Here is a 21,486-nt window from a genome sequence, read left to right as displayed (position 1 = left end):
GCCCCCGCCCCGAGGAAAGTCGGTCACGTGGCCTCGGGGTGCGCCTCGCTGGGCGCCGGGGGCTGGGGTCCGCCCCGCGCGGGGAGACGGGCGACGGGGGTCGCCCGCCAGGAGCCGGCGACCCTGCTCCGGCCCCCGCCAACCAACCTGGCGCCACGGAGCTCGGGCATCCGGCCGGAGGCCCCCCAGGGACTGCTGCGCCGGCAGTGCCCCCTCCTGCGGCTCCGCAGCCACGGGCCGGCCCCCGAGGGGCGGGCAGGGAACCCCCGGGACGCGGGCCTGAGCGAGGCGCTGCTGGGTGCGGGTGGGCGGGACCCCAGCGCCAGGCAGGGCCCGGCACCTGTGCAGTTCGCACGGCGGCCAGCAGAGGGCGGCGCGAGCCGCTCACGGGCCTGCTGGGGCTGCAGGTCAATCACTCACTGGGCAGGACCCGGCGATGGCCAGGGGAACCCGAGGACCCCCTGAGACCGTTCCCAGGAGCCGGGGTGGGGGGCGGGGAACATGCCCTCGCAAGGCCAGCTGGCAGTGCAGGGGAGATGACGCCAGGGCGCCCTCGTCCCCCCCGCCCCCAGCTTCCCGGGAGGGTCCCTCCAAGGGAGCAGAGGAAGCGCTGTGCCCCGGCTCTGCTGGGGGTCTGGGGGGTCTATACAGCCCCCGGGGAGCGCTGAGTCTCGGCGGCCTGTGCCCTGGCTCGGTGGGGCACCCCCGGCACCCCTAGCGGGACGGTGGGAGATGAGGGGGCATGGGGCCCTGGGGTCAGAGCTGGGGGCGCTTCTGCTTCTGCATGGGGGTCACAGAGACCTTGGTGACCTGGGCCCTCTGGGCTGGGGCCTGCCTGCAGCCCCTGCTGTAGTCTGGGCGGGTGAGTCGCGGGGGCCATCCCAGCTGCAGCAGTGCTTGGGGACCATGTGGCGCAGACCCCTGTGCTGCCTCTCTGCCCCCAAGTTCTTGATTCTTTAAAAGAAGCGTCTGGGAGCCAGAGACACTACAGCAGACAGGGCACTTGCTTGGCGTGCAGAAGACTCGGGGTCGAATCCCGGCACCCCATAAGGTCCCCCTGTATTGTAAACCAAAAGGCATGTGTCAGAGAGAGGCGGAGAGAGAAAAGAGGGAGAGAGGGAGTGGAGAGAGAGCACTGCAGAAAGGAGGGAGTAGAGAGAGGTGCCTTCCCTGCCTGGGGGAGTAGGGAGACTGGGAACATTGGTGGTGAGCAATGTACACTGGTGAAGGGACAGGTGTTGGAACATGATATGACTGAAATCCAATCATGATCAACTCTGTGTATTTCATTAGGATTAAAAAAATTTCAAAAGAAAATAACATTTTTAAAAAGAAAAAACAAATTTAAGTCAATCTTGAAATTTTGAGCGAGCAGCAGTGCAGTGGGCTGGTGAGCGATGCTAGCAAAGCCTCACCGGGCAGCTGTGGTGGGAGTCAGCTCCCACGCTCCAGAAGCTTCCGAAGCTTGGCGCCTCTCCCTGGTCCAAACGGAGTCTTAATCATCAGCGTTCTTTGGGGGGCTGCAGGGGCTGAAGCATATGAAGCATATCCCGCCCGCAGGCAAATGCCTTAATCCCTGTACTATCTCCAGCCCCTGAAGGTGAGACTGTTAAGCCGGACGAAGACCAATTTTATCTTTAGTCATTTTGTTTCTTTTATTTATTTATTTTGCTTTTTGGGTCACATCGAGAGATGCTCAGGGCTTACTCCTGGCTCTGCACTCAGGAATTAAGCCTGGCGTTGCTTGGGGGACCCTATGGCATGCTGGGGATCGAACCTGGGTAGGCCGTGTGCAAGGCAAACTTCCTAACCGCTGTGCGGTCGCTCTGGACCCTTCTCTTTATTTTATTTCAACCAAAAAAACAAAACCAATGTTCTACGCCCCACCCGCGGTGTCCAGGGGCTGCCCGGGCAGGGGTCGCCCTGACATCTTAGCACCAGGTTTTGATTATTATTACTTTTTTTGAAACTGTCATTCTGGACTCTAGCAAGAGTAATATGATGTTCCACTTCTGGAGTAAGTGGTGTGCAGAGCTGTCTGGTTTTTAGAATCACTGACGCTGTTATGAGTGGTAAATGTTTTATCTTCTGTGGACCTTTTGTTTATTTATTTGAAGTAAAAAAAAAACATTTTATTTGGTGACCTTTAGGAAGAGGACGAGCGGAGAGAGAGTAACATTTCAGGAGAGACCGTGGGCTTCTCCAAAGACAGAGAGAGCCCCTACACACATCCCAACATTAGAACGGAAAGCACAAAAGTCCCCATCTCAAGGAGAGCTGCGGGCACCGCATTTGCTCGGCTACATGGGCACAAGCAGCTCAGGGACTCGGGCAGCATAGGAGCCTTCAGTGGACCTTTCAAGGGTGGGTCTGCACCCCCCTCTTCTCCTCGACGGAGCGGCATGTCTTCTGATTGTTACTTCATGTGGCTCCAAGTTTTTCAGACACAGGATTGGTTACTTCAGCCTGAATTTATACACCTGCCTTTGGGGAATCTAAATTTTTATCCTAAAGCGGTTTTGAATTTTATTTGGGGGCTTGTGCCAGGCAGTGCTCAGGACTTACTCCTGGCTTTGCACTTAGGATCACTCCTGGCAGTGCTCAGTGGACAGTATGGGGTGCTGGGGATAGAACCCCGGGTCAGCTGAATGCAAAGCAAGCACCTTACCCACTGTACTATCTCCCTGGCCCCGGGTCTCCTGAGCACTGCCCCAGGGCACCTCCTGGTGGTGAGTCTTAGCAGTTCGATGAGGCTTGGCGCTGTGGTGGCAGGGATATCCCAGGCCACTCCAGTGGCCTCTCTTGGGATGCACATGGCAATGCTTGAGACCCTTGTGGTGCCAGGGGGCGAAGTTGGCAGTCATGTGTCAGGCATGTACCATAACCCCTGCATTCTCTGACTCAACACTAAAGTCTACTGTGCTTTGGAGTGGGAGTGTTAGAACACCTGAGTTTTTGTTGTTGATCTGTTTTGTTTGGGCCACCCCTGGCAGTGCTCAGACTTACCCCTAGCTCTGCACTCAGGAATGACTCTTGGTGGTGTTTGGGGACGGTGTGGGAGGCCGGCAATCCAACCCGTGTTGGCTGCCTGCAGTGATGTCCGCGTTTGGGTCGGCTGCTAAGCTTTAGGGGTTTTGTTCACCATTTGTATGTGTGCTTTCTTAAGAACATGAGGTGGAGAAAATGTTCACACTCAAAGGAAGCCGCTAGTGAGCAGCGAATGTCAAAAATATCATTTTTTTCGTCAGAGCCCGGCTAGAACTGATGGATATAATTGCTGAAAATGTGCTTAGGTATCTCAGAGCCGATGCATGGTCTATACGGAATCATTCCTCTAGTGCTTTTAGTGCTCATCAGGACACCTTTGCTTGCCAGCGCTTTAGGAAGTGGATCTTTGGACAGATGTGAGAGTGTGTCGGAGGAGAATGGGGGGTCAGGGGTAGGATACTCTGCAGTCAGACATGGATAGATCCTCGGAACCCAGTGTGGTCCCCAAGTCTTCTGGGAGTGACTTCTGAGTGCATAGCCAGGAGTTATCCCTGAGCACCTGCAGGTGTGCCCCAAAAACTATAAATAGAGAATAGGAAACTTTGTGGATTGGGGCTTGGGGAGGCAGGGCAAACCACAGAAACCCACTCTCTCAGGACAGTAGGAAGCTCCGGCCTGTCTCAGTAGAAGGACCCAGATTTTTTTATAAAAAGAAAAACAGCTAGTGGTTCTTTTTCAAGTACTGAATACCATATGCTCAAATTTCATAAGCAACGTCAGGAGAAGATGATTAATATTTAATGCTGCAGCATCTATGGAGGAAGTGCACCAGCCCAGTCTGCATTACGTTTGATCGACATGGCCCCTAAGGACTTAAAAGCATGTGGGGTATTTGCGCAAGATCGGGCACGGTTTAGAGCAACCTTTTATTTTCCTAGAGACATCGCTTGATTAAATAGAAACATTTTTTTTTTCTGCAAGAAACAGATGTCCGTTGCAATAACCCTGAGAGGTTTTTCTTTTTTTTTTTCTCTTTTTGGGTGACACCCGGCAATGCACAGGGGTTACTCCTGGCTCTGTAGTCAGGAATTACCCCCGGTGGTGCTCAGGGGACCATATAGGATGTTGGGAACTGGGAATCGAATCCGAGTCGGCCGCATGCAAGGCAAACACCCTACCCGCTGCACTGTTGCTCCAGGCCCAACCCTGAGAGTTTTCATGTCCCATCAATGGCCCAAGAGAAAGCAGCACTGCCCCTTGGCAGAGCATAGGTGAGCGGTTTCCAGAAAAAGCATCACATCAAGAGAGCAGGAAAACTAAAAACTTGGGCCGAGTCAGTAGTGGGGGTTAGCTCATAAGGGTCTCTTTAGAGCCCACTGTGTGTCAGGCACAGGTGGGGCCCTGGGGAGCAGTCCTCGCGTCGGGGCCTCGGGCCAAGGCACGGTCCTTCTCTTGCAGTGAAGACAGACGTGGCCCCACAAGAGATTTCCACATTTTGTTTGTGCCCCGGCGTAGCCTGCTGTGTGAGCAGCGGCTGAAGGACCTGGGCGTCCTGGGCTCCTTCATCCGTAGGGAGGAGTACAGCCTGGACCTCATTCCCTTCGACGGGGACCTTTTTTCCATGGAGTCGGAGGGCGCCTTCAGAGTAAGTTCAGTGTTTGCCCTTTGATCTTGACACTTGTTTCTGCCTCGTTTGTGATGGTGACACTCACACTGGCATTTTAGTGATTCCTGGAAGTGTCCAGTTTCTTCCTTTTGGGGAGAGATGGGAGTTGGGCCACACCCAGCAGTGCTCAAGGTTTACTCCTGGTTCTGTGCTCAAGGATCACTCCTGCGCATGCTCGGGGACCATATGTGGTGCTGGGGCTAGAACCCAGATTGGCTGCGTGCAAGACCAGCGCCTTCCCCTGTGCTGCCTCTCGGGCCGCTGCTCCTCTTGCTTATGGAGACCCTCCTGTTTCAACAAATTTGCTTAAAATTGTTGTTGCCCTTACTGAATTCTCAAAAATCAGTTGTCTTTAAATGTGTTTATTTCTGGTGTTTCTCTGCTGCTGTTCGATGTTTGTCCTTGTGCCCGTCCCACCCTGAATTCACTGTGGCTGTGGAGGAAGCTTTGAGAGTGGAAGGCAGGGCCGCTCCAGCCTGAAATAGTCAAGTCTGTCACTGCGTTTTTCCAGTTAGCCCTTTGTGAGTGATTTTGTTTCCATGACCCGCCTTTCCCCTTGATTGAGCCTTGGCAAGACCTGAAGACTCTTTTCTTACATTCTCATTTTCTAGAAATAAAATTGCTTACATTTTTTCATTCAAACTCTTGAGGTTCTGCAGTGTAACCTCAGGGCTGGGTGCAGGGTGTGTGGGAAATTCTGTTTCTCCCCCACGCCCGTCCCAGCCTGTTTCCTACTGGTTATTTTCAGCACATATTTATTTGTTTGCTTTGCTTTAGTTTTTGCTTGAGGCCTCACCTGGTGATGCTCAGGGTTTACTCTTGTGGGTCCTCAGGGGTCCATATTTGACTCTTTGATGCCAGGGAAGCACCTTCCCACTATACTATCTATCTGGCCCCCCGGAGTTTTTCTTTTTTAAATATTGTCTTTTTCTGGAAGGTTGTTTTTTTGTTTGCAAATATGATTTTATATGTTTTGTTTACTATCTTTATGACAGGGAGCACTTCTGAACAATTTCTCTTTCAAAGTGCCAGCTTGGCTCTTAGGGGTGCCTGGGCCAGAACTCTGGCTCTATCTTCTGTGCGGTGAGGTTTCTCCATGCTTAGTCCCTTAAGAGAATCTGTAGACCCAAAAGCATTGATTTACGTGAGTTTTCAACCAGATGTTTTTCCTATGGCATATTCTTCACTGTAAAAAGGGAAAATTGGGCATGGCTGGAGTTCTGGCAGGCCGAGTGGGGGACCCCCCCAGTGGGTAACCACCACCTAAATTGTGCGACCCTCAGCCTCAGCGAGAAAGGGAGGGAAAGGGAAAATAAATACCGGAATGAAGGGGAAGATGCAAGGGGGAAACACATTAGCTTGATAATGTCTTCTAAAACCGGCATACCAGGGCCAGAGAGATAGTAAGGTGGGTAGGGCACTTGCCTTGTCCCTTGGAGACCCAGGTTCGTTCGCAAGCACTCCATACGGTCCCCTAAGCCCTGCCAGGTATCACCCCCAGAGCCAAGCCAGGGTGTCAGCCTGAACCCATGCACGGCCCCAACGCTCCCGGTGCCTGTCTGTGCCCTCTGCGTCCTCTATCATTGGAATCTTGTGCAGGTGTGTTTGAGATGCGACTGCTTTTCCCTACATTCCTTGGGCGTGTGAGTTGATTTGTGGTACTGCTGCTGCTGGTCTCAAGACATGACCTTTCTAGAATGCAGGTGCATCACCAGATTTCCGCGCACCATTTCCCCTCGGCACGTTGGTCTCAGCAGCACCTTAAGAGAAAGAACCTGGGTCTCGCTTGGGTTCTGGGCTGCTGTCACCCAGCTCCCTGTGGGTTTGCTCATGTCTCTGGGCTTCAGCCTGTGGAATCCAGAACTTTCCTGGGCTCCCCTAATGGTCTCTCCCCACCCCAGTCATGAAGCAGGGAGGGGCTTGCATGCCCTTGTGTGGTGACAGGACACAGGCCTGCATGCCCCTATGTAGTAATAGGATACGGGCCTGCCTGCCCCTCTCTGGTGACAGGACAGGGGCCTGCCCGGCCCTGTGTGGTGACTGGACTAGGATTTCGCCTTCCATCTGAGCCATTGCAGGTCTGGGAGCGGCTTCTCTGCTCCCTTTCCCAGTCAGCAGTGCAGAAGCGTTGAGGAAGCGTCTTGGTCACCCCAGCTGAGGATAGGAGCTGTCTCGGTCACACGCAGGGTTGGTCCTGGCCCTGCGTGGGCGGGGCAAGGCCATCCCAGCAGACAGACCCGAGACAGGTCGGAGCCAAGGGCCCCACATCCGCCCGTGGATGCTGCATTCACGCCTTCTCTCCTGCCCTGAACCACGAAGGCCCCCGAGCCCGCATCACCTGGGGAGTCCCGTGTTCAGGACAGGAGGGACCCACACACCACCAGTTATGACCCTAGGGGCTTTTAAAGAGGAATTCCAAGGGCTGGAGCTATATACATTCGGAGGGCATTTGCCTTGCACGCAGCTGACCCAGGTTCAATCCCCGGCATCCCATATGGTCCCCGAAGCACCACCAGAATAATTCCTGAGTGCAGAGCCAGGGGTATCCCCTGAGCCTCACCGGGTGGGAGTTGTTAGAGGTGTCTCTGTAGTAATACGCTATTTTTCAAAATGAATATTTTGTTTGGGTGCTCGGGGCTTGGCAGGCCGGGCAGGAGCCGGCTGAGCTGTCCGCAGGCAGACACAGTTCCCGCTCTGAACAGTCACCTGGGCCCCTGAGCAGTTCAAAAGAGGCCCCCTAATGCTTTCCTTCCACTGAATCTTCCTCTCTGCTCTGCTGCAATGTGGAGCTTCTGGTCCTTTTCTGAGGACTCTTTGGACATCCCGACCAGGATGTTTTGGACTGAAGTGTGAGGCTGCACCCCAAACTTGGCAGAGACATCCTACGGGATCTTTGGGGATGTTATGCTCACTCTGGGCCAGGCTCTCTGGGAGGTCTCTCTCTGCACCCCGCCCTCAATCTGCCCTCCTCGTCCTCATGCCGTTGGGGTGCACGACTGTTGGCCGCTGCCTTAGACAGTGTCAAAGATTCCACAATGAGGAGCTGGAATAATAGCACAGCAGGTAGGGCGTTTGCCTTGCATGCGGCAGACACGGGTTCGATTCCCAGCATCCCATATGGTCCCCCGAGCACCACTAGGAGTAGTTCTTGAGTGCATGAGCCAGGAGTAACCCCAGTACATTGCCGGGTGTGACCCAAAAAGAAAAAAATTAAAAAAGAGTCCTGCGATGGGCACCAACAGTGCTGCCCCATCAGGTGGAGAGCAGGTGAAGCGCGTTGCGTGATTTTTCTCCTCTGCTCTCTGCACTTGCTGGATGAAGGGATTGAGGCACAGGAGTGATCTTGAGGCCCTGCTGGGGACCGTCTGTGCTCTGTCAGCCCTGCTGAACCACCCTGCTGGGTGGCGCGTGCATGCTCTTTGCTCTTTCTGGGCCAAAGATGTTTCTTTTTGTCTGTGTGTTAAATGGATCTTGTGGCCCTTCTCCGAGACCGTGGCTGCCCTCCTGCTGTCCCCTGTGACACTCGCTGCTATATGTGGGAGAGGATGCCTGCACTTCTACAAGCCTAGAGTGTTCTGCTGTGTGGTCACGCGGGCATGCGGAGGCCAGCAATTCCTCGCCCGCCAAGCAATGCTCACCCCCAGTAGATGTGCTGCCTTGGGGCCTCGGCACTGACTCACAGAGCCTGTGCCCACACGCCTGGCCCTCTCCCACAGGAGTGCTACCTGGACAGCGAACAGACAAGCACGTACCACGCGACCAAGGGCCTGATGACGCTGCAGGCCTGTACGGGACCATCCCCTAGATCTTCGGCAAGGGCAAGTGCGCCAGGGTGAGCTGGGGCGGGGAGGGAGGCCTCTCTCCTGCGGGTGGGGTTTGGGGCTCCACCTCGCAGTGCTCTTGGCTCTGTGCTGGGGCCACCAAACTGAGGCTGTCTGCGTGCAAGGCATGACCCCTGGCCCCTCTGCTGTCTCCCAGCCCTCTTTCCTTTTCTCTTTTCTGTTCTTTATCTTTTCTTTTCCATCCCTACTCTCCCTCCCTCTCTCGCCCTCTCCCTCCTCCCACTCTCTCCGTACCCAGCAGTGCTCGGGGCTCACTCCTGGCAGGGTTTGAGGGATCGTATGTGGTGCCAGGAATTGAACCTGTGTCAGCCACCTGCAAGGCAAGCATCCTACCCACCATACTGTCTCAGGCCTGTCTTGTTTTATTTTATTGTTCCATTTTTTTCCGTCTTATTTTTAAATTTTGGATTTCCGGGCACCTTTTAGCTTCATTTTAAAATCCGCCCATTGCTAAAAAGGCTCTGCCTGATTCTGTACTTTGTTCCGAGCAAGTGGCCAATATGATGATCAGGATGAAGAGAGAGTTTACAGAAAGTCAGAATTCAATATTTCCTGATTTTGATAATCTCTTGTTGCTTGATTGAAATGTGGATTTATTAACACCCCTTGCGACTCAGCTGACATACGAAGGACTCATAGATGAAATTTATGGCATCCAGAACAGTAAGTGAAGCGACATCATTTACTAATAGGTTAGCTGAGTAAAATCAATCTCAAAAGTGTCTGTTTTTAAAGGTGTGGCCTTTGTGTGTAAGTCAGAATACTTGAAAATGTGAGGCACTGACTTTCAGCCCAAGGTTAAAGCGAGCTCGAGCCAGGACACCATCGGGGAAACCGAGGCTAAGGCCTTGTGCAGAGGGCCATGCGGTGTGTAGGCCCGCTGCTCGGGCCGCCCAAGGAGGCGTGAGGAATAGAGTGTTTCTGAGGGGTGCCTGGGTCCGAGGTCAGGGGGGGTTGGCCCCGGATGTTAGATTCTGTAGCATTTCAGATCTGAGTGGGGGCTAGGAAAGCTCACGGGGCTAGTGCCAGGCTCACAGCCAGCGCTCAGTTCCATCCGCGCTCCTGCCTGTCCAGTGAGCACTGAGCCGGGAGTAGCTCCTGCTGGGATACAGTCTGAGAAGTTTCCCACAGTCTGATTCGTGTCTTTTCTTCAGAGCAGGGAGCCCCAGGCCGCAAGAGGGGTAACTCCGGTGCCTTCAGGAGTGGCCCTGGCCGGGGGCTAGGGAAACAGCCCTGGGGATAGAGCCCGGGTCTGGAAGGACAGGGATGCAGCTAACTGCATGGGGTCTCTCTGCGGACACAGAGCCCTGCAGCTGCTGAGTGCTGGCCGAGTCCAGACAGTGCTGTCTGTCCAGTGTGCCAAGCTGGTTATCGCAGAGTGGATTGCGATGGTGTGTGTGTGGGGGGGGGGGGGGGGGTTCGTGTGTGTTAGTGTGTATGTCACTGCAGTGGTGAATGTGTGGCTCAGTGACAGCGGCCACGGAAGCAGAACAGGACCACACATGGAGGCATTTCCACACAACAAAGCGTTTTCCTGCTCTTTCAGGATTATGGGGTTTTTTTCCAATCGTTTTAGACCAGTTGTTGCGAAGGATAACTTCTTAAGTTGCTTCCTTTTGTGGGGACAGTCGTAAGCAGTGCCAAAGGGACTGCGGGGCTGATCTCTGTGATTTTCTGCTCTGTGGGGCCAGTCCGTGGCCCTGCGCCCACCCGGGCTGTGCCTGGCAGTAGCTGGGGGTGATGCCACACACACAGCCCCTCCCCAGACTCCTGCTCCGAGCTTTCACTGGCACGGGAGCACCCCATGCGAGGGATCCCCGCCTCCTGGTGCTTCTGCAAGTCCCTTGATGGATGTGGCAGAGGTGCTGGGGTTTTGGGTGCAGAGGTGTGAGAGATGGGGCTCGTGGGGTGCCTCCGGGGGGAAGGAGTTTCGGGAACTCACAGTCTCTTCACATCACACACTTACTTCTGATCAAACATTTAATTAAGGGAGAGGGCTGGAGTGATAGCACAGCGGGTAGGGCGTTTGCCTTGCACACAGCTCAAGCCCGGGTTCGATTCCCAGCATCCCATATGGTGCCCTGAGCACCGCCAGGAGTAATTCCTGAGTGCAGAGTCAGGAGTAACTCCTGTACATTGCTGGGTGTGACCCCCTCAAAAGAAACCATTAAGAGAAATCTGAAAAACAAGGGGAAATTGGGCTTCCCCATAACCCCCCAGGTCTGCGCCTATGGCTGGACCGAGGGCGATGGCAGGTCCGTGCAGGAGCTGCGTGCAGGCTGCCTGGGCCAGCGGCTGCCCCTCTGCTTTGAGCTGGAATGCGAGGTCTTGCCGACCTCGTGTATCTCAGCATGTGCTCAGGCTCCGGGTCCCGCGGCCACCGTGGCGTGCTGTCTCCAGACGCTGGCGCCCGGGCTGTTCCGAGGGGCTTAGGATTTGGAAAGCATCCGAGAAGTATTTTTCTTCCGTCGGTCACTTTCTCTCCCACATTCTCCGATGCAGGAGTTCTTGTTGCTTTATGATTCTCAGCACCCACCCCACAGTGCTCAGGTCCCACATGGGGCAGTGCTCAAAGGAACAGACAGCTGGACTTGAGCATGCGCTGCCCCCGATGACCCGTCTCTCTGGACCCAGAGCAGTGGAGCTGATTGTGTGTAGACACGTCGGGATTTGTGTTGAAAGTGGAGGGGATGTTTTTTTGAAAGGAACCAACTTGGAGCTAGAGGCAGTGCAGCAGTTAGGGTGAGTTTGGTCCCCAGGACCGCATATGGTTCCCCCAGTCACTGCCAAGAATTAGCCCAGAGCACAGAGCCAGGAATAAGCCTTGAGCACTGACAGGTTTGGCCCAAAAATCAGAGAAAGGAAACAGAAAGGAAAGAAGCGGTCGGAGCTGTCTCCCGCCCTCAAGCACACTTCTGTGCTGAGATGATTCCTGGGATCTTGTTTTTTTTCTTTTTCTTTTTCTTTTTCTTTTTCGGAGAGTATCTTCCCTGCATGGCAAAGCCTGGCAAGCTACCCGTGACGTGTTCTATATGGCAAACAAAGTAAAAAGTCTCAAAATGGAGATGTTACTGGGCCCGCTTGAGCAAAATCAATGAACAATGGGAGGACAGTGACAGGGGTCACACTTGGCAATGCACAGGGGTTACTCCTGGCGCTGCACTCAGGAGTTACTCCTGGCGGTGCTCAGGAGGGCATATGGGATGCTGGGAATCGAACCTGGGTCTGCCCTGTGCCAGGCAAACACCCTCCCTGCTGTGCTATCACTCCTGCCCCATCCTGGTCTCCTCTTGGCTTGTTGAAATGTCGGTATAGACGGCATGCACTTGCACGCGCCAGCAGGAAAGACAGTGGGCCACCCTGGGGCATGTTTCCTCGGGTGGCCCCATCCTGAGTTCGGTTCGGGCTGGCAGTAGCAGGAGGCGTCCCGCGGACCAGGCCAGGGAAGCCGTGCGTGAAAAGCATGAGCGTCCTACGCTCGTGCGCATCTAGTGACTCAAAGCCTAGTGCTCTCCCCTGACAGGAAGTCTCTGGAGTCTCACTTGGGGTGTCCCCTCCCGTGCAGGTCATGTAAAGCTACCACCCGAAAAATTCGCCCTGAAGAGGCAGGGTTATGGGCAGGACCTGCCCACAGAGGCCAAGAAGCTGCCGCTGGACTCAGCTGAGGAGCTCTACGCCAAGATCCGAGACCGCAACTTCAACGCCGTGGGCGCCATGCTCTGCAAGAAGGCCAAGGTGATCTTGGCCGCCTTTGAGGTGGCTGGGGCCTGGGGCCAAGCAGCAGGCGGGCTGTGGGCGCCCGGGGAAAGGTGGTGCCAGGCCCTCTCCTGGTGTCAGGTCCTTTGCCAGTCATCATCTGCACTCCCTGTCCCTCCCTCCTTCCTCCCAGCCGCTGATGGTGGCGGCATCTCCACTAGCTCCTGCATCTAGGGAATCCGGGTTCAGCCGGAGCAGGCTGGGAAGGCGTGTGATAATGAGAGCACAGTCCCCGTCCCCCAGCTTCGTTAGCACCTCGCGCCCTCCTGCTGCTCGTTTATTCTGGGTTCAGCTCACTTTTGAAACCTGAATTCGTAAAATGATAGAAGCTGAATTTTTTAACTCTGGGGGAAGTTTTTAAAAATCACTTTTTCCCTTGAAGGGTGATTTCCTGATTTCATCTTTTTTAGGAGTTATCTCCACAATATTAGTATTTGTATTTCTTTGGGTTTTTTTGTTTTTTGAGGGGAGGCACACCCAGAGGTGCTCAGGGCTAACTCCTGGCTCTGCGCTCAGGGATCACTTCTGGTGGGCTGAGGCAACCACATGGGATGCTGGGGATCGAACCCAGGCTGGCCGCATGCAAGGCAAGCACCTCGCCACTGTTCTGTCACTCTGACCCCATGGTTGTTGTATTTCTGAAGTTGCTTTTGTCTCACTTGGGTTTTGTTCCTCAATTTTTTATTTCCTCACCGTGACTTATAAAGCTATGGATAAGAAGTGTCAGGCATTCACTGTTCCAGCTCCGAGCTCGCCATGGTGTCCAGTTCCCTCCCTTCCCGCTGCCAGTGCTCAGGGCTGGCTCCTGGCAGGCCTCGGGGTTCTGTGGGGAGGCCGGGCACTGAGCAAGCGCCTCCCACACTGTATAGCTTGGACCCAGGAAACGTTTTACACTTGATTTGCTATTGTTGAGGTCTCAGGCTATACGATCGTTAGCTTTTGTGGCTTCAAGGCACAGTTTGCTGAGCTCCACATCCCTGGCAGGGACTATGCAGTGTCATGTGTAGCCTACGTGGGCCCTGGGCTCCCTCCCGTCCACATGGTCTCCCAGTGCTGCAGGATGTGGCTGTCGCAGTACCTGGACCCACCAACCTGCCTTTTCTATTTTCCTGTGGCTGTGGGATCTGGTTATAGCCTAATTCGTTTTGTGTCCATTTCTCACACTAAAAATTAAGTTGGGGGCATCTGCACTTGTTTGTTCATTGCAGCACTCTTTACAATAGCCAGAAACTGGAAGAAACCTGAGTGCCCAAGAACAGATGACTGGTTAAAGAAACTTTGGTACATCTACACAATGGAGTACTATGTAGCTCTTAGAAAAGATGAAGTCATGAAATTTACATACAAGTGGTACAATATGGAAAGTATCATGCTAAGCGAAATGGGTCAGAAAGAGAGGGATAGACATAGAAATATTGCATTCATCTGGGGGATATAAAGCAACAAAATATGAGATCAATACCTAAGAATAGCTGAGATCAACACCAGGAGGATTACTCCATAGCTTAGAGGCCAGCCGGGTATTCTAGGGGAAAGGGCAGTTCAGATAGAGAGGGGAGCACCAAATAAAGGGTGTTTGGATGATCCTCCCAGGAGGGGAAATGCATGTTGAACGTAGACTATGGACTGAACATGATTGCCACTCAATGCCTCTTTTGCAGACCACAACACCCAAAAGGAGAGAGAGAACAAAGGGGAATGCCCTGCCACAGAGACAGGGTGGGAGGGGGGGTGGGGGGAAATGGGCACTGGTGGAGGGATGGGTATTTGATCATTGTATGACCGAAACCCAAGCACAAAGATTTGTAAATCTACAACTGTACCTCATGGTGCTTCACTAATACTAAAAAAAAAAAAAGAGAAAAAAAATTAATTTGGGGGAGCCGGAGTGATAGCACAGCGGGTAAGGCGCTTACCTTGCATGCAGCTGACCAGGGTTCAGTTCCCAGCATTCCATGTGGTCCGGTGCATGCCAGGAGTGATCCCTGAGTGCCAGGCCAGGAGGAAGCCCGGGGCACTGCCTTGCACGTGATTCAAACATGCCCTGGGCAACCCAAAGACCCAAACTCTTAAAAATGCACTCTTGGCAGCCAGGGCTGGGGCTGGGGCACATTTTGTGTGTGTGTGTGTGTGTGTGTGTGTGTGTGTGTGTGGCCTTGGGTGCCGTTCCCAGCACTGCTGTGGCTGTGACTGGGGTACACCCCGTGTATGTGTGTGTGTGCGTGTGCACACGCGCACACGCACAGGTGTGCGAGGCCCAGAGTGCTGTCCCCAGTACTGTCGTGACCTTCTCCCCTCCCTCAGGAAAGGCACAACGCCAAGACGGTGGGCGAGATCAAGCAGATTGTCTCCCAGCTACCCCACATGCAGGTGACACGGGGCTCCCTGGCCAATCACACCTCCATCGCCGAGCTCATCAGGGACGTAACGAGTGAGTGCCCTGTCCCGGGCTCAGGCTCAGGGTGTGTCACTGGCTCCCTGCTACTTCTGGGGGGGCCCCCGGCTACTTTTTCACTTGTGCATTGTTCCCTGTGCCAGCCGCTGTGTCCTCACAGAAATGTTCCGAGTGTGACTGTTGGGTTCTGCGGGGTCAGGTGGTGCAGCAGGACTCTCCCAGGCTCTGGGTGGCGCCAGCACTGCTTCGCCAGACCTGGCAATACTTGCTGAGGTTGGTTTCAGTCTGATGTGGCGAGGAGCTGGAGTTGGAGCGGTACTGCAGTGCCTGGCACACAGCCAGCCCGGGTTGGATCCCGGAGTCCCATATGGTCTTTGAAGCCTGCCAGGAGTGATCCCTGAGCACCACCGGGAGTGGCCCCCAAAGTAACCAAAGTAAAATGCCTTTGGGAAATTGCTTTAATTAGTGTGAAGAGGTCAGCCTCGTTCCTGACGCCCCATTCCCTCTCAATGGAACGACCATCTCCGAATGCAACAGCTATGTGTACCTAGGTCAAGAGGTCAACATGACAAATGACCTGGCACCCGAGCTGCGCAGGAGGAAGAGAGCGGCTTGGAAGCCTTCAAGAACGTTGAAGAAATAGCTAAGAGGACGAAGAACCTCCGGCTCCGGGCACATCTCTTTGATTCCACTGTTCTTCCTGCATTAACATATGCCTCAGAGACCTGGGCCCTACGCAAACAAGATGAGAACGCTATTCACGTCTCCCAAAGAAGAATAGAAAGAGTTATGCTTGGAATATCACGTTTCACTCAAATGAGAGAAAGAATCCGGAGTTCTGACATCCGTCGACGATCAAGAATCAGGGATGCTGTCTCATTTGCCAAGGTGTCGAAAATCAGATGGGCTGGTCACGTAATGAGATTTAAAGACGACCGCTGGACTAGAGCTGTTACCGATTGGATTCCACGGGATGTCAAAAGACCGCGTGGCCACCCACCTACCAGATGGTCAGACTTCTTCGTCAAGATCATGAACGATCGGTTTGAGGCCCTTCATGTTCCCGGAGCGAACAGATGCCATTGGGCTACACTAGTACGCGACAGGGACAAATGGAGATGTTACTGGAGCCCGCTCGAGCAAATCAACGACTAACGGGAAGTTAAGTGATGAAGTGTGAAGAGGAAGCTGCTAGGGCCCAGGTCCCGGGGCTCTGTGTCTAGGCGCACCTCGGGGCACAGGCTGTCAGCTTCTCTGTTCTGGAATGTGCCTTCCCGGTGATGACTTAAACTTGGTGCTTGCTTGCTACTTTGCATGCCTTTGGGAGAAATGAGCATTTATCCCACTTCTGAGTTGCTCATGTGTTCATTATGTTTCAGCGTCTGAAGACTTCTTTGATATGTTAACCGTGGAGCAGGAGTTTATGTCTGGAATAGACACTGATCAGGTACTTGAACACTAAAACCGTTTTAGCCGATAGTTAATGAGATTGGCAAACAGAACTCGAGGTAGGAAAGGAATCGCTTTGATTTCTCTGTCTGGCCTAAATACCTGTCAGGGCAGTGCAAAATGTGCGGAAAGAGATTCTGCCAAGGGATAGGTTTCTGTTGACCGGGGGTGGTGTGTATCTGTGTGTGTGTGTGTGTTCCATTTTGTGTGTGTGCGTGCATGTGTGTGTGTGTGTGTTCCATTGTGTGTGTGTGTGCATGTGTTCCATTGCTGTTCGCTGTCCTCAGAGAAACAAGACCCAGCCCTGAAGCCCAAGACTATTGAAGCCCATCACGGATAATTTAAGAGCATGGGTTATATGATCCCTTTTCCTGTCTGCCTGTCAATAAATCCCGCATTCTCACTTGCAGCAAGCAAGCGCCCAAATTCACCACAGTCCTTGATACTTTACTGATGCTGCTCAGGTGTCGCTGACAAGTGGGACAGTTGCACCCGCCGCCCTTAGCCCCGGAGCTTAGGTTGTCCAGGGAGTGTGGGCAGGAGTGTGAGCCAATCTCCAGCCTCTCCTTGATTGGGCCTCTCAGGGGCCGGGGAACGCCCAGGCCTGCAGGCCCAGACCCGGCTCTCACGCATGAATCTGCCAGGACTCTAGGTCAATAGTTACATGGAGGACTGCATCGCCCAGAAGCATCCACTCATCAAGGTGCTCAGGCTCATTTGCCTGCAGTCGGTGTGCAACAGTGGGGTCAAGCAGAAGGTTCTGGATTATTACAAAAGAGAAATTCTCCAGGTCAGTGTTTCTAAGTGACTCATTTGCCAAGGAAGAAATTTATTAAAAAGGCAGTTGGCCTTGCATGTGCCCACCTGGGCTCGATCCCCGGCACCCATATGGGTTCCCTGAGCCCCACCAGCACTGATCCCTGAGCACAGGAAGTGGGGGGGGCGGGCAAAAGCAAACAAAACAAAGGAGACATCTGGACAGTAGCACGTCAGGAGGTGTGGTTGGCCTCCTTTTCTTACTCAGTTATTTCAGTACACTGTCATCTATCTTCCTTACGTTGGGCCCATGCATTCTGACTTTAAAGTGAAAATGTGGGGTCCAAAGAGCTAGAAAGGGGCTGGAGCAATAGCACAGCGGGTAGGGCGTTTGCCTTGCACGCAGCCGACCCTGGTTCGATTCCCAGCATCTCATACGTTATCCTGAGCACTGCCAGGAGTGACTGCTGAGTGCAAAGGCAGGTGTAACCCCTGAGGATCGCCGGGTGTGACCTGAAAAGCAAAACAAACAAACAAACAAACACAAAAACCCAACAAACCAAGAGGTAGAAAGGGGTCAGGCACTTGTCTTGCATGCTGCCGGGTATGACTCAAAAACAATAGTATCAAAATGAGATTGAAAATGTTCGCTCCCTCTTCGGAAGTGGGAGATCTAGCAGGCTCCCCAACTTCTCTGGCAGACATACGGCTACGAGCACATCCTGACATTACAGAACCTGGAGAAGGCCGGGCTGCTGCGGCCCCAGCAGTGGGGCAGGAACAGCTACCCCCCCATCCGGAAGACCCTGCGCCTCTGGATGGACGATGTGAATGAGCAGGTGAGCCGAGTCTTCGTGCACACGCATGCACATGCACGCCATCTAATAGGCGAGCTGAGCCTTCACGCACATGCATGCGGACCAACATACACACACAGACACATACATAGACATACACACACACATTTCCCCAGTGGTGTGGCATCCTGCTGGTGGGAAGGCGCTGCCCTTGCAGAAGCCAGGACTGAGAGGGGCTTTTTGGGGGATGCTCTTTGAAAATGGGGGCTGGGGGGTGGGAAGCGGGGGCCCTTGTCCACTTAGGCCTCAGGGCAGGGGAGGCTGGTCTGGACTCAAGGAAGCCTCTAGTCAGGGAAAAGGCCGGCCTCAAGTAAGAGGATTGGGGACCAACACAACTGACTCACCGTGGGCAGTTGGGGCTGCTGGACTCAGAGTCACTGTGAGGGAGGGGTTTCAGACTGGGGGTGACTGTGATGCTGGGGGCTGTCACTCTCACCTTTGGGAGATTTGGGCTTGGCTGTGCCCTGGGGCCTCGCCCCCTGGAAGAATGCCTGAGAGTAGCTTGGCTGGGCTTAGAGCTCTCCACATTGCCTCCCCCCAGTGGGCCAAGTTTCTATAGGAGAAGTTTCTCACCAAATCGATGAACAGTTTTTCTTCTGTGGGGGTCGGATGGAATCTTTCCCGGGCAGACAGTTGAATGTTCAGACCCAGCGGTGCTGGGGTTTGGCCACGCACCTGCCCTCTGCACGTGCTGCCGGGCACTGGCACCTTCCAGCACACAGGGGCACCAAGCAGCTTTCTGAGATTGGTTTGAGACAGAAGGACTCAGGGCCAGGAGAGGTGAGGGCAGAGCCATGCGTCAGCTCTGCACCACCAGGTCTGATCCATAAAGCTGTAGGGGTAGGGGTGGGGGGGAGAGAGAGAGAGAGAGAAGGAGAGAAGAGAGAGATTGGGAAATTGGGTAGAGGGTGGAGATGGCAGGGCTGAGCAGGGTAGGCTGGAGCACACTGTGTTCCTCCCCAAAGTCAAATCCAGGATGGCAGCGTGGAGGACGTTTGCCTTTAATGCGGCCAACCCAGGTTGTGATCCCTGAGTGCAGCACCAGGAGGGAGCCCTGAGCACCGCAGGGTATGGCCTCCACCGAAACAAACAAACAAAAAGAGATCCCATGGCCCATTGGGCAGAGAGGAGTTGGTTGACTCCAGGTGTCGCTCTCGAATCCTCCGCAGAACCCCACGGACATCTCGGCTATGCCTCCCTCAGCATGCGGCTGGCCCAGCTGCTCTCCCGGCCTGGTTGGCGCAGAATCGAAGAATTTGTGCACATACTCCCGGGCCCCCACTTCGAGGAGCGGCAGCCGCTGCCCAGGTGCCTGCAGAAGAAACGTAGGTTTGTGAGTGATTTTGTTTTCGTGACCCGCCTTTCACCTTGATCGAGTCTTGGCAAGACCTGAAGACTCTTTTCTTACATTCTCATTTTTAGAAATAAAATTGCTTACATTTTTCATTCAAACACTTGAGGTTCTGCAGTGTGACCTCAGGGCTGGGTGCAGGGTGTGCGGGAAATTCTGTTTCTCCCACACGCCCGTCCCAGCCTGTTTCCTACTGGTTATTTTCAGCACATATTTATTTGTTTGCTTTGCTTTGGTTTTTGCTTGGGGCTTCACCTGGTGATGCTCAGGGATTACTCTTGGTGGTCCTCAGGGGTCCATATTTGACTCTTTGATGCCTGGGAAGCACCTTCGCACTATACTATCTGTCGGGTCCCCGGGACATTTTCTTTTTTAAATGTTGTCTTTTTCTGAAAGGTGGATTTTTGTTTACAAATATGATTTTATATGTTTTGTTTACTATCTTTATTACAGGGAGCACTTCTGAAAAATTTCTCTTTCGAAGTGTCAGCTTGGCTCTTAAGGGCGCCCGGGCCAGAACTCTGGCTCTATCTTCTGTGCGGTGAGGTTTCTCCATGCTTAGTCCCTTAAAAGTATCTGTAGACCCAAAAGCATTGATTTATGTGAGTTTTCAACCAGATGTTTTTCCTGTGGCATATTCTTCACTGGAAATAGGGAAAATTGGGCATGGCTGGAGTTCTGGCAGGCCGAGTGAGACCCCCCATCCACCAAGTGGGTAACCACCACCTAGAGTGTGCGACCCTCGGTCTCGGCGAGAAAGGGAGGGAAAGGGAAAATAAATACTGGAATGAAGGGGAAGATGCAAGGGGGAAACACGTTGGCTTGATAATGTCTTCTAAAAACAGCGCACCAGGGCCAGAGAGATAGTAAGGTGTGTAGGGCACTTGCCTTGCCCCTGGCAGACCCGGGTTCGTTCCCAAGCACCCCATACGGTCCCCCAAGCCCCACCAAGTGTCACCCCCAGTGCCAAGCCAGGGAGTCAGCCTAAACCCGTGCATTTCCCCAACACTTCCGGTGCCTGTCTGCGCCCTCTGCGCCCTCTGCCATTGGAAGCTTGTGCAGGTGTGTTTGAGATGTGACCGCATTTCCCTGCATTCCTTGGGCATGTGAGTTGATTTGTGGTACTGCTGCTGCTGATATCAAGACACGACCTTTCTAGAATGCAGGTGCATCACCAGATTTCCGGGCACCCTTTCCCCTCAGCATGTTGGTCTCAGCAGCACCTTAAGAGAAAGAATCCAGGCCTCGCTGTGCCATCGGCCCCTGTGGTTAACGTAAACAAATTTTTTTAAATACGGAATTATGGCTGGAGCGATATTACAGCGGCAGGGCATTTGCGTTGCATGCAGCCAACATGGCCGACCCGAGTTCGATTCCTCCACCCCTCTCGGAGAGCCCGGCAAGCTACCAAGCGTATCTCGCCCGCCCGGCAGAGCCTGGCAAGCTCCGCGTGACGTATTCGATATGCCAAACTCAGTAAAAACAAAGTCTCCAATGGAGACATTACTGTGCCCGCTCGAGCAAATGGACGAACAATGGGAGGGCCTTTACTTTTTTCACTTTACTTACGGAATTATGGGTGGTGTTGAGATAGCTTAGAGGGCTATAGCCCCAGCATCACCTGGGGAGCCCCGGGTTCAGGACAGGAGGGACCCACTCACCACCAGTTATGACCCTAGTAGCTGTTAAAGAGGAATTGCAAGGGCTGGAGCTATATACATTCGGAGGGCATTTGCCTTGCACGCAGCTGACCCAGGTTCAATCCCCGGCATCCCATATGGCCCCCGAAGCACCACCAGAATAATTCCTGAGTTCAGAGCCAGGGGTATCCCCTGAGCCTCACCGGGTGGGAGTTGTTAGAGGTGTCTCTGTAGTAATACGCCGTTTTTCAAAATGAATGTTTTGTTTGGGTGCTCGGGGCTGGGCAGGGCCGGGCAGGAGCCGGCTTCGCTATCCGCAGGCAGACACAGTTCCCGCTCTGAACAGTCACCTGGGCCCCTGAGCAGTTCGAAAGATGCCCCCTAATGCTTTCCTTCCCCTGAATCATCCTCTCTACTCTGCTCCAATGCAGAGTTTCTGGTCCTTTTCTGAGGACTCTTTGGACATCCTGACCAGGGTGGCTTAGACTCCAGTGTGAGGCTGCACCCCAGACCTGGCGGACCCATCCTACGGAATCTTTGGGGATGTTATGCTCAGTCTGGGCCACTCTTTGGGAGGTCTCCCTCTGCACCCCGCCCCCAGTCTGCACATCTCCACGGTGTTATTTTTTTATTGTTAATTTTTTCACCCGGTGATGCACAGGGGTTACTCCTGGCTCTGCACTCAGGATTTCCTCCTGGCGGTGCTCAGGGGACCATGTGGGGTGCTGGGATTCGAACCCACGTTGGCTGCATGCAAGGCAAATGCCCTCACTGCTGTACTATCGT

General features: G+C 53.8%; 1 protein-coding gene and 1 pseudogene across 1 annotated transcript in view; both read left to right on the top strand.

The window, feature by feature from the left end:
* The window catches only part of LOC130024552 (CAP-Gly domain-containing linker protein 1-like), a 29,845-nt gene extending 26,716 nt beyond the window's left edge, over positions 1–3,129 (top strand). Inside the window, exons 7-8 of the mRNA XM_056115272.1 lie at positions 112–298; positions 3,095–3,129. Coding sequence (XP_055971247.1) covers positions 112–298; positions 3,095–3,129 — 222 coding nt within the window. The remainder of the gene's footprint in view (positions 1–111; positions 299–3,094) is intronic.
* Positions 3,130–3,171: 42 nt separating this feature from the next.
* On the top strand, positions 3,172–19,574 carry LOC130024861 (vacuolar protein sorting-associated protein 33A-like; annotated as a pseudogene).
* The last annotated feature ends 1,912 nt before the right edge of the window (positions 19,575–21,486 follow it).

This window comes from Sorex fumeus, unplaced genomic scaffold, assembly GCF_029834395.1.
Source record: "Sorex fumeus unplaced genomic scaffold, SorFum_2.1 ptg000029l, whole genome shotgun sequence".
NCBI lineage: Eukaryota > Metazoa > Chordata > Mammalia > Eulipotyphla > Soricidae > Sorex > Sorex fumeus.
The sequence above is the reverse complement of the archived record's forward strand: the minus strand, read 5'-3'. Positions and strand labels throughout refer to the sequence as shown.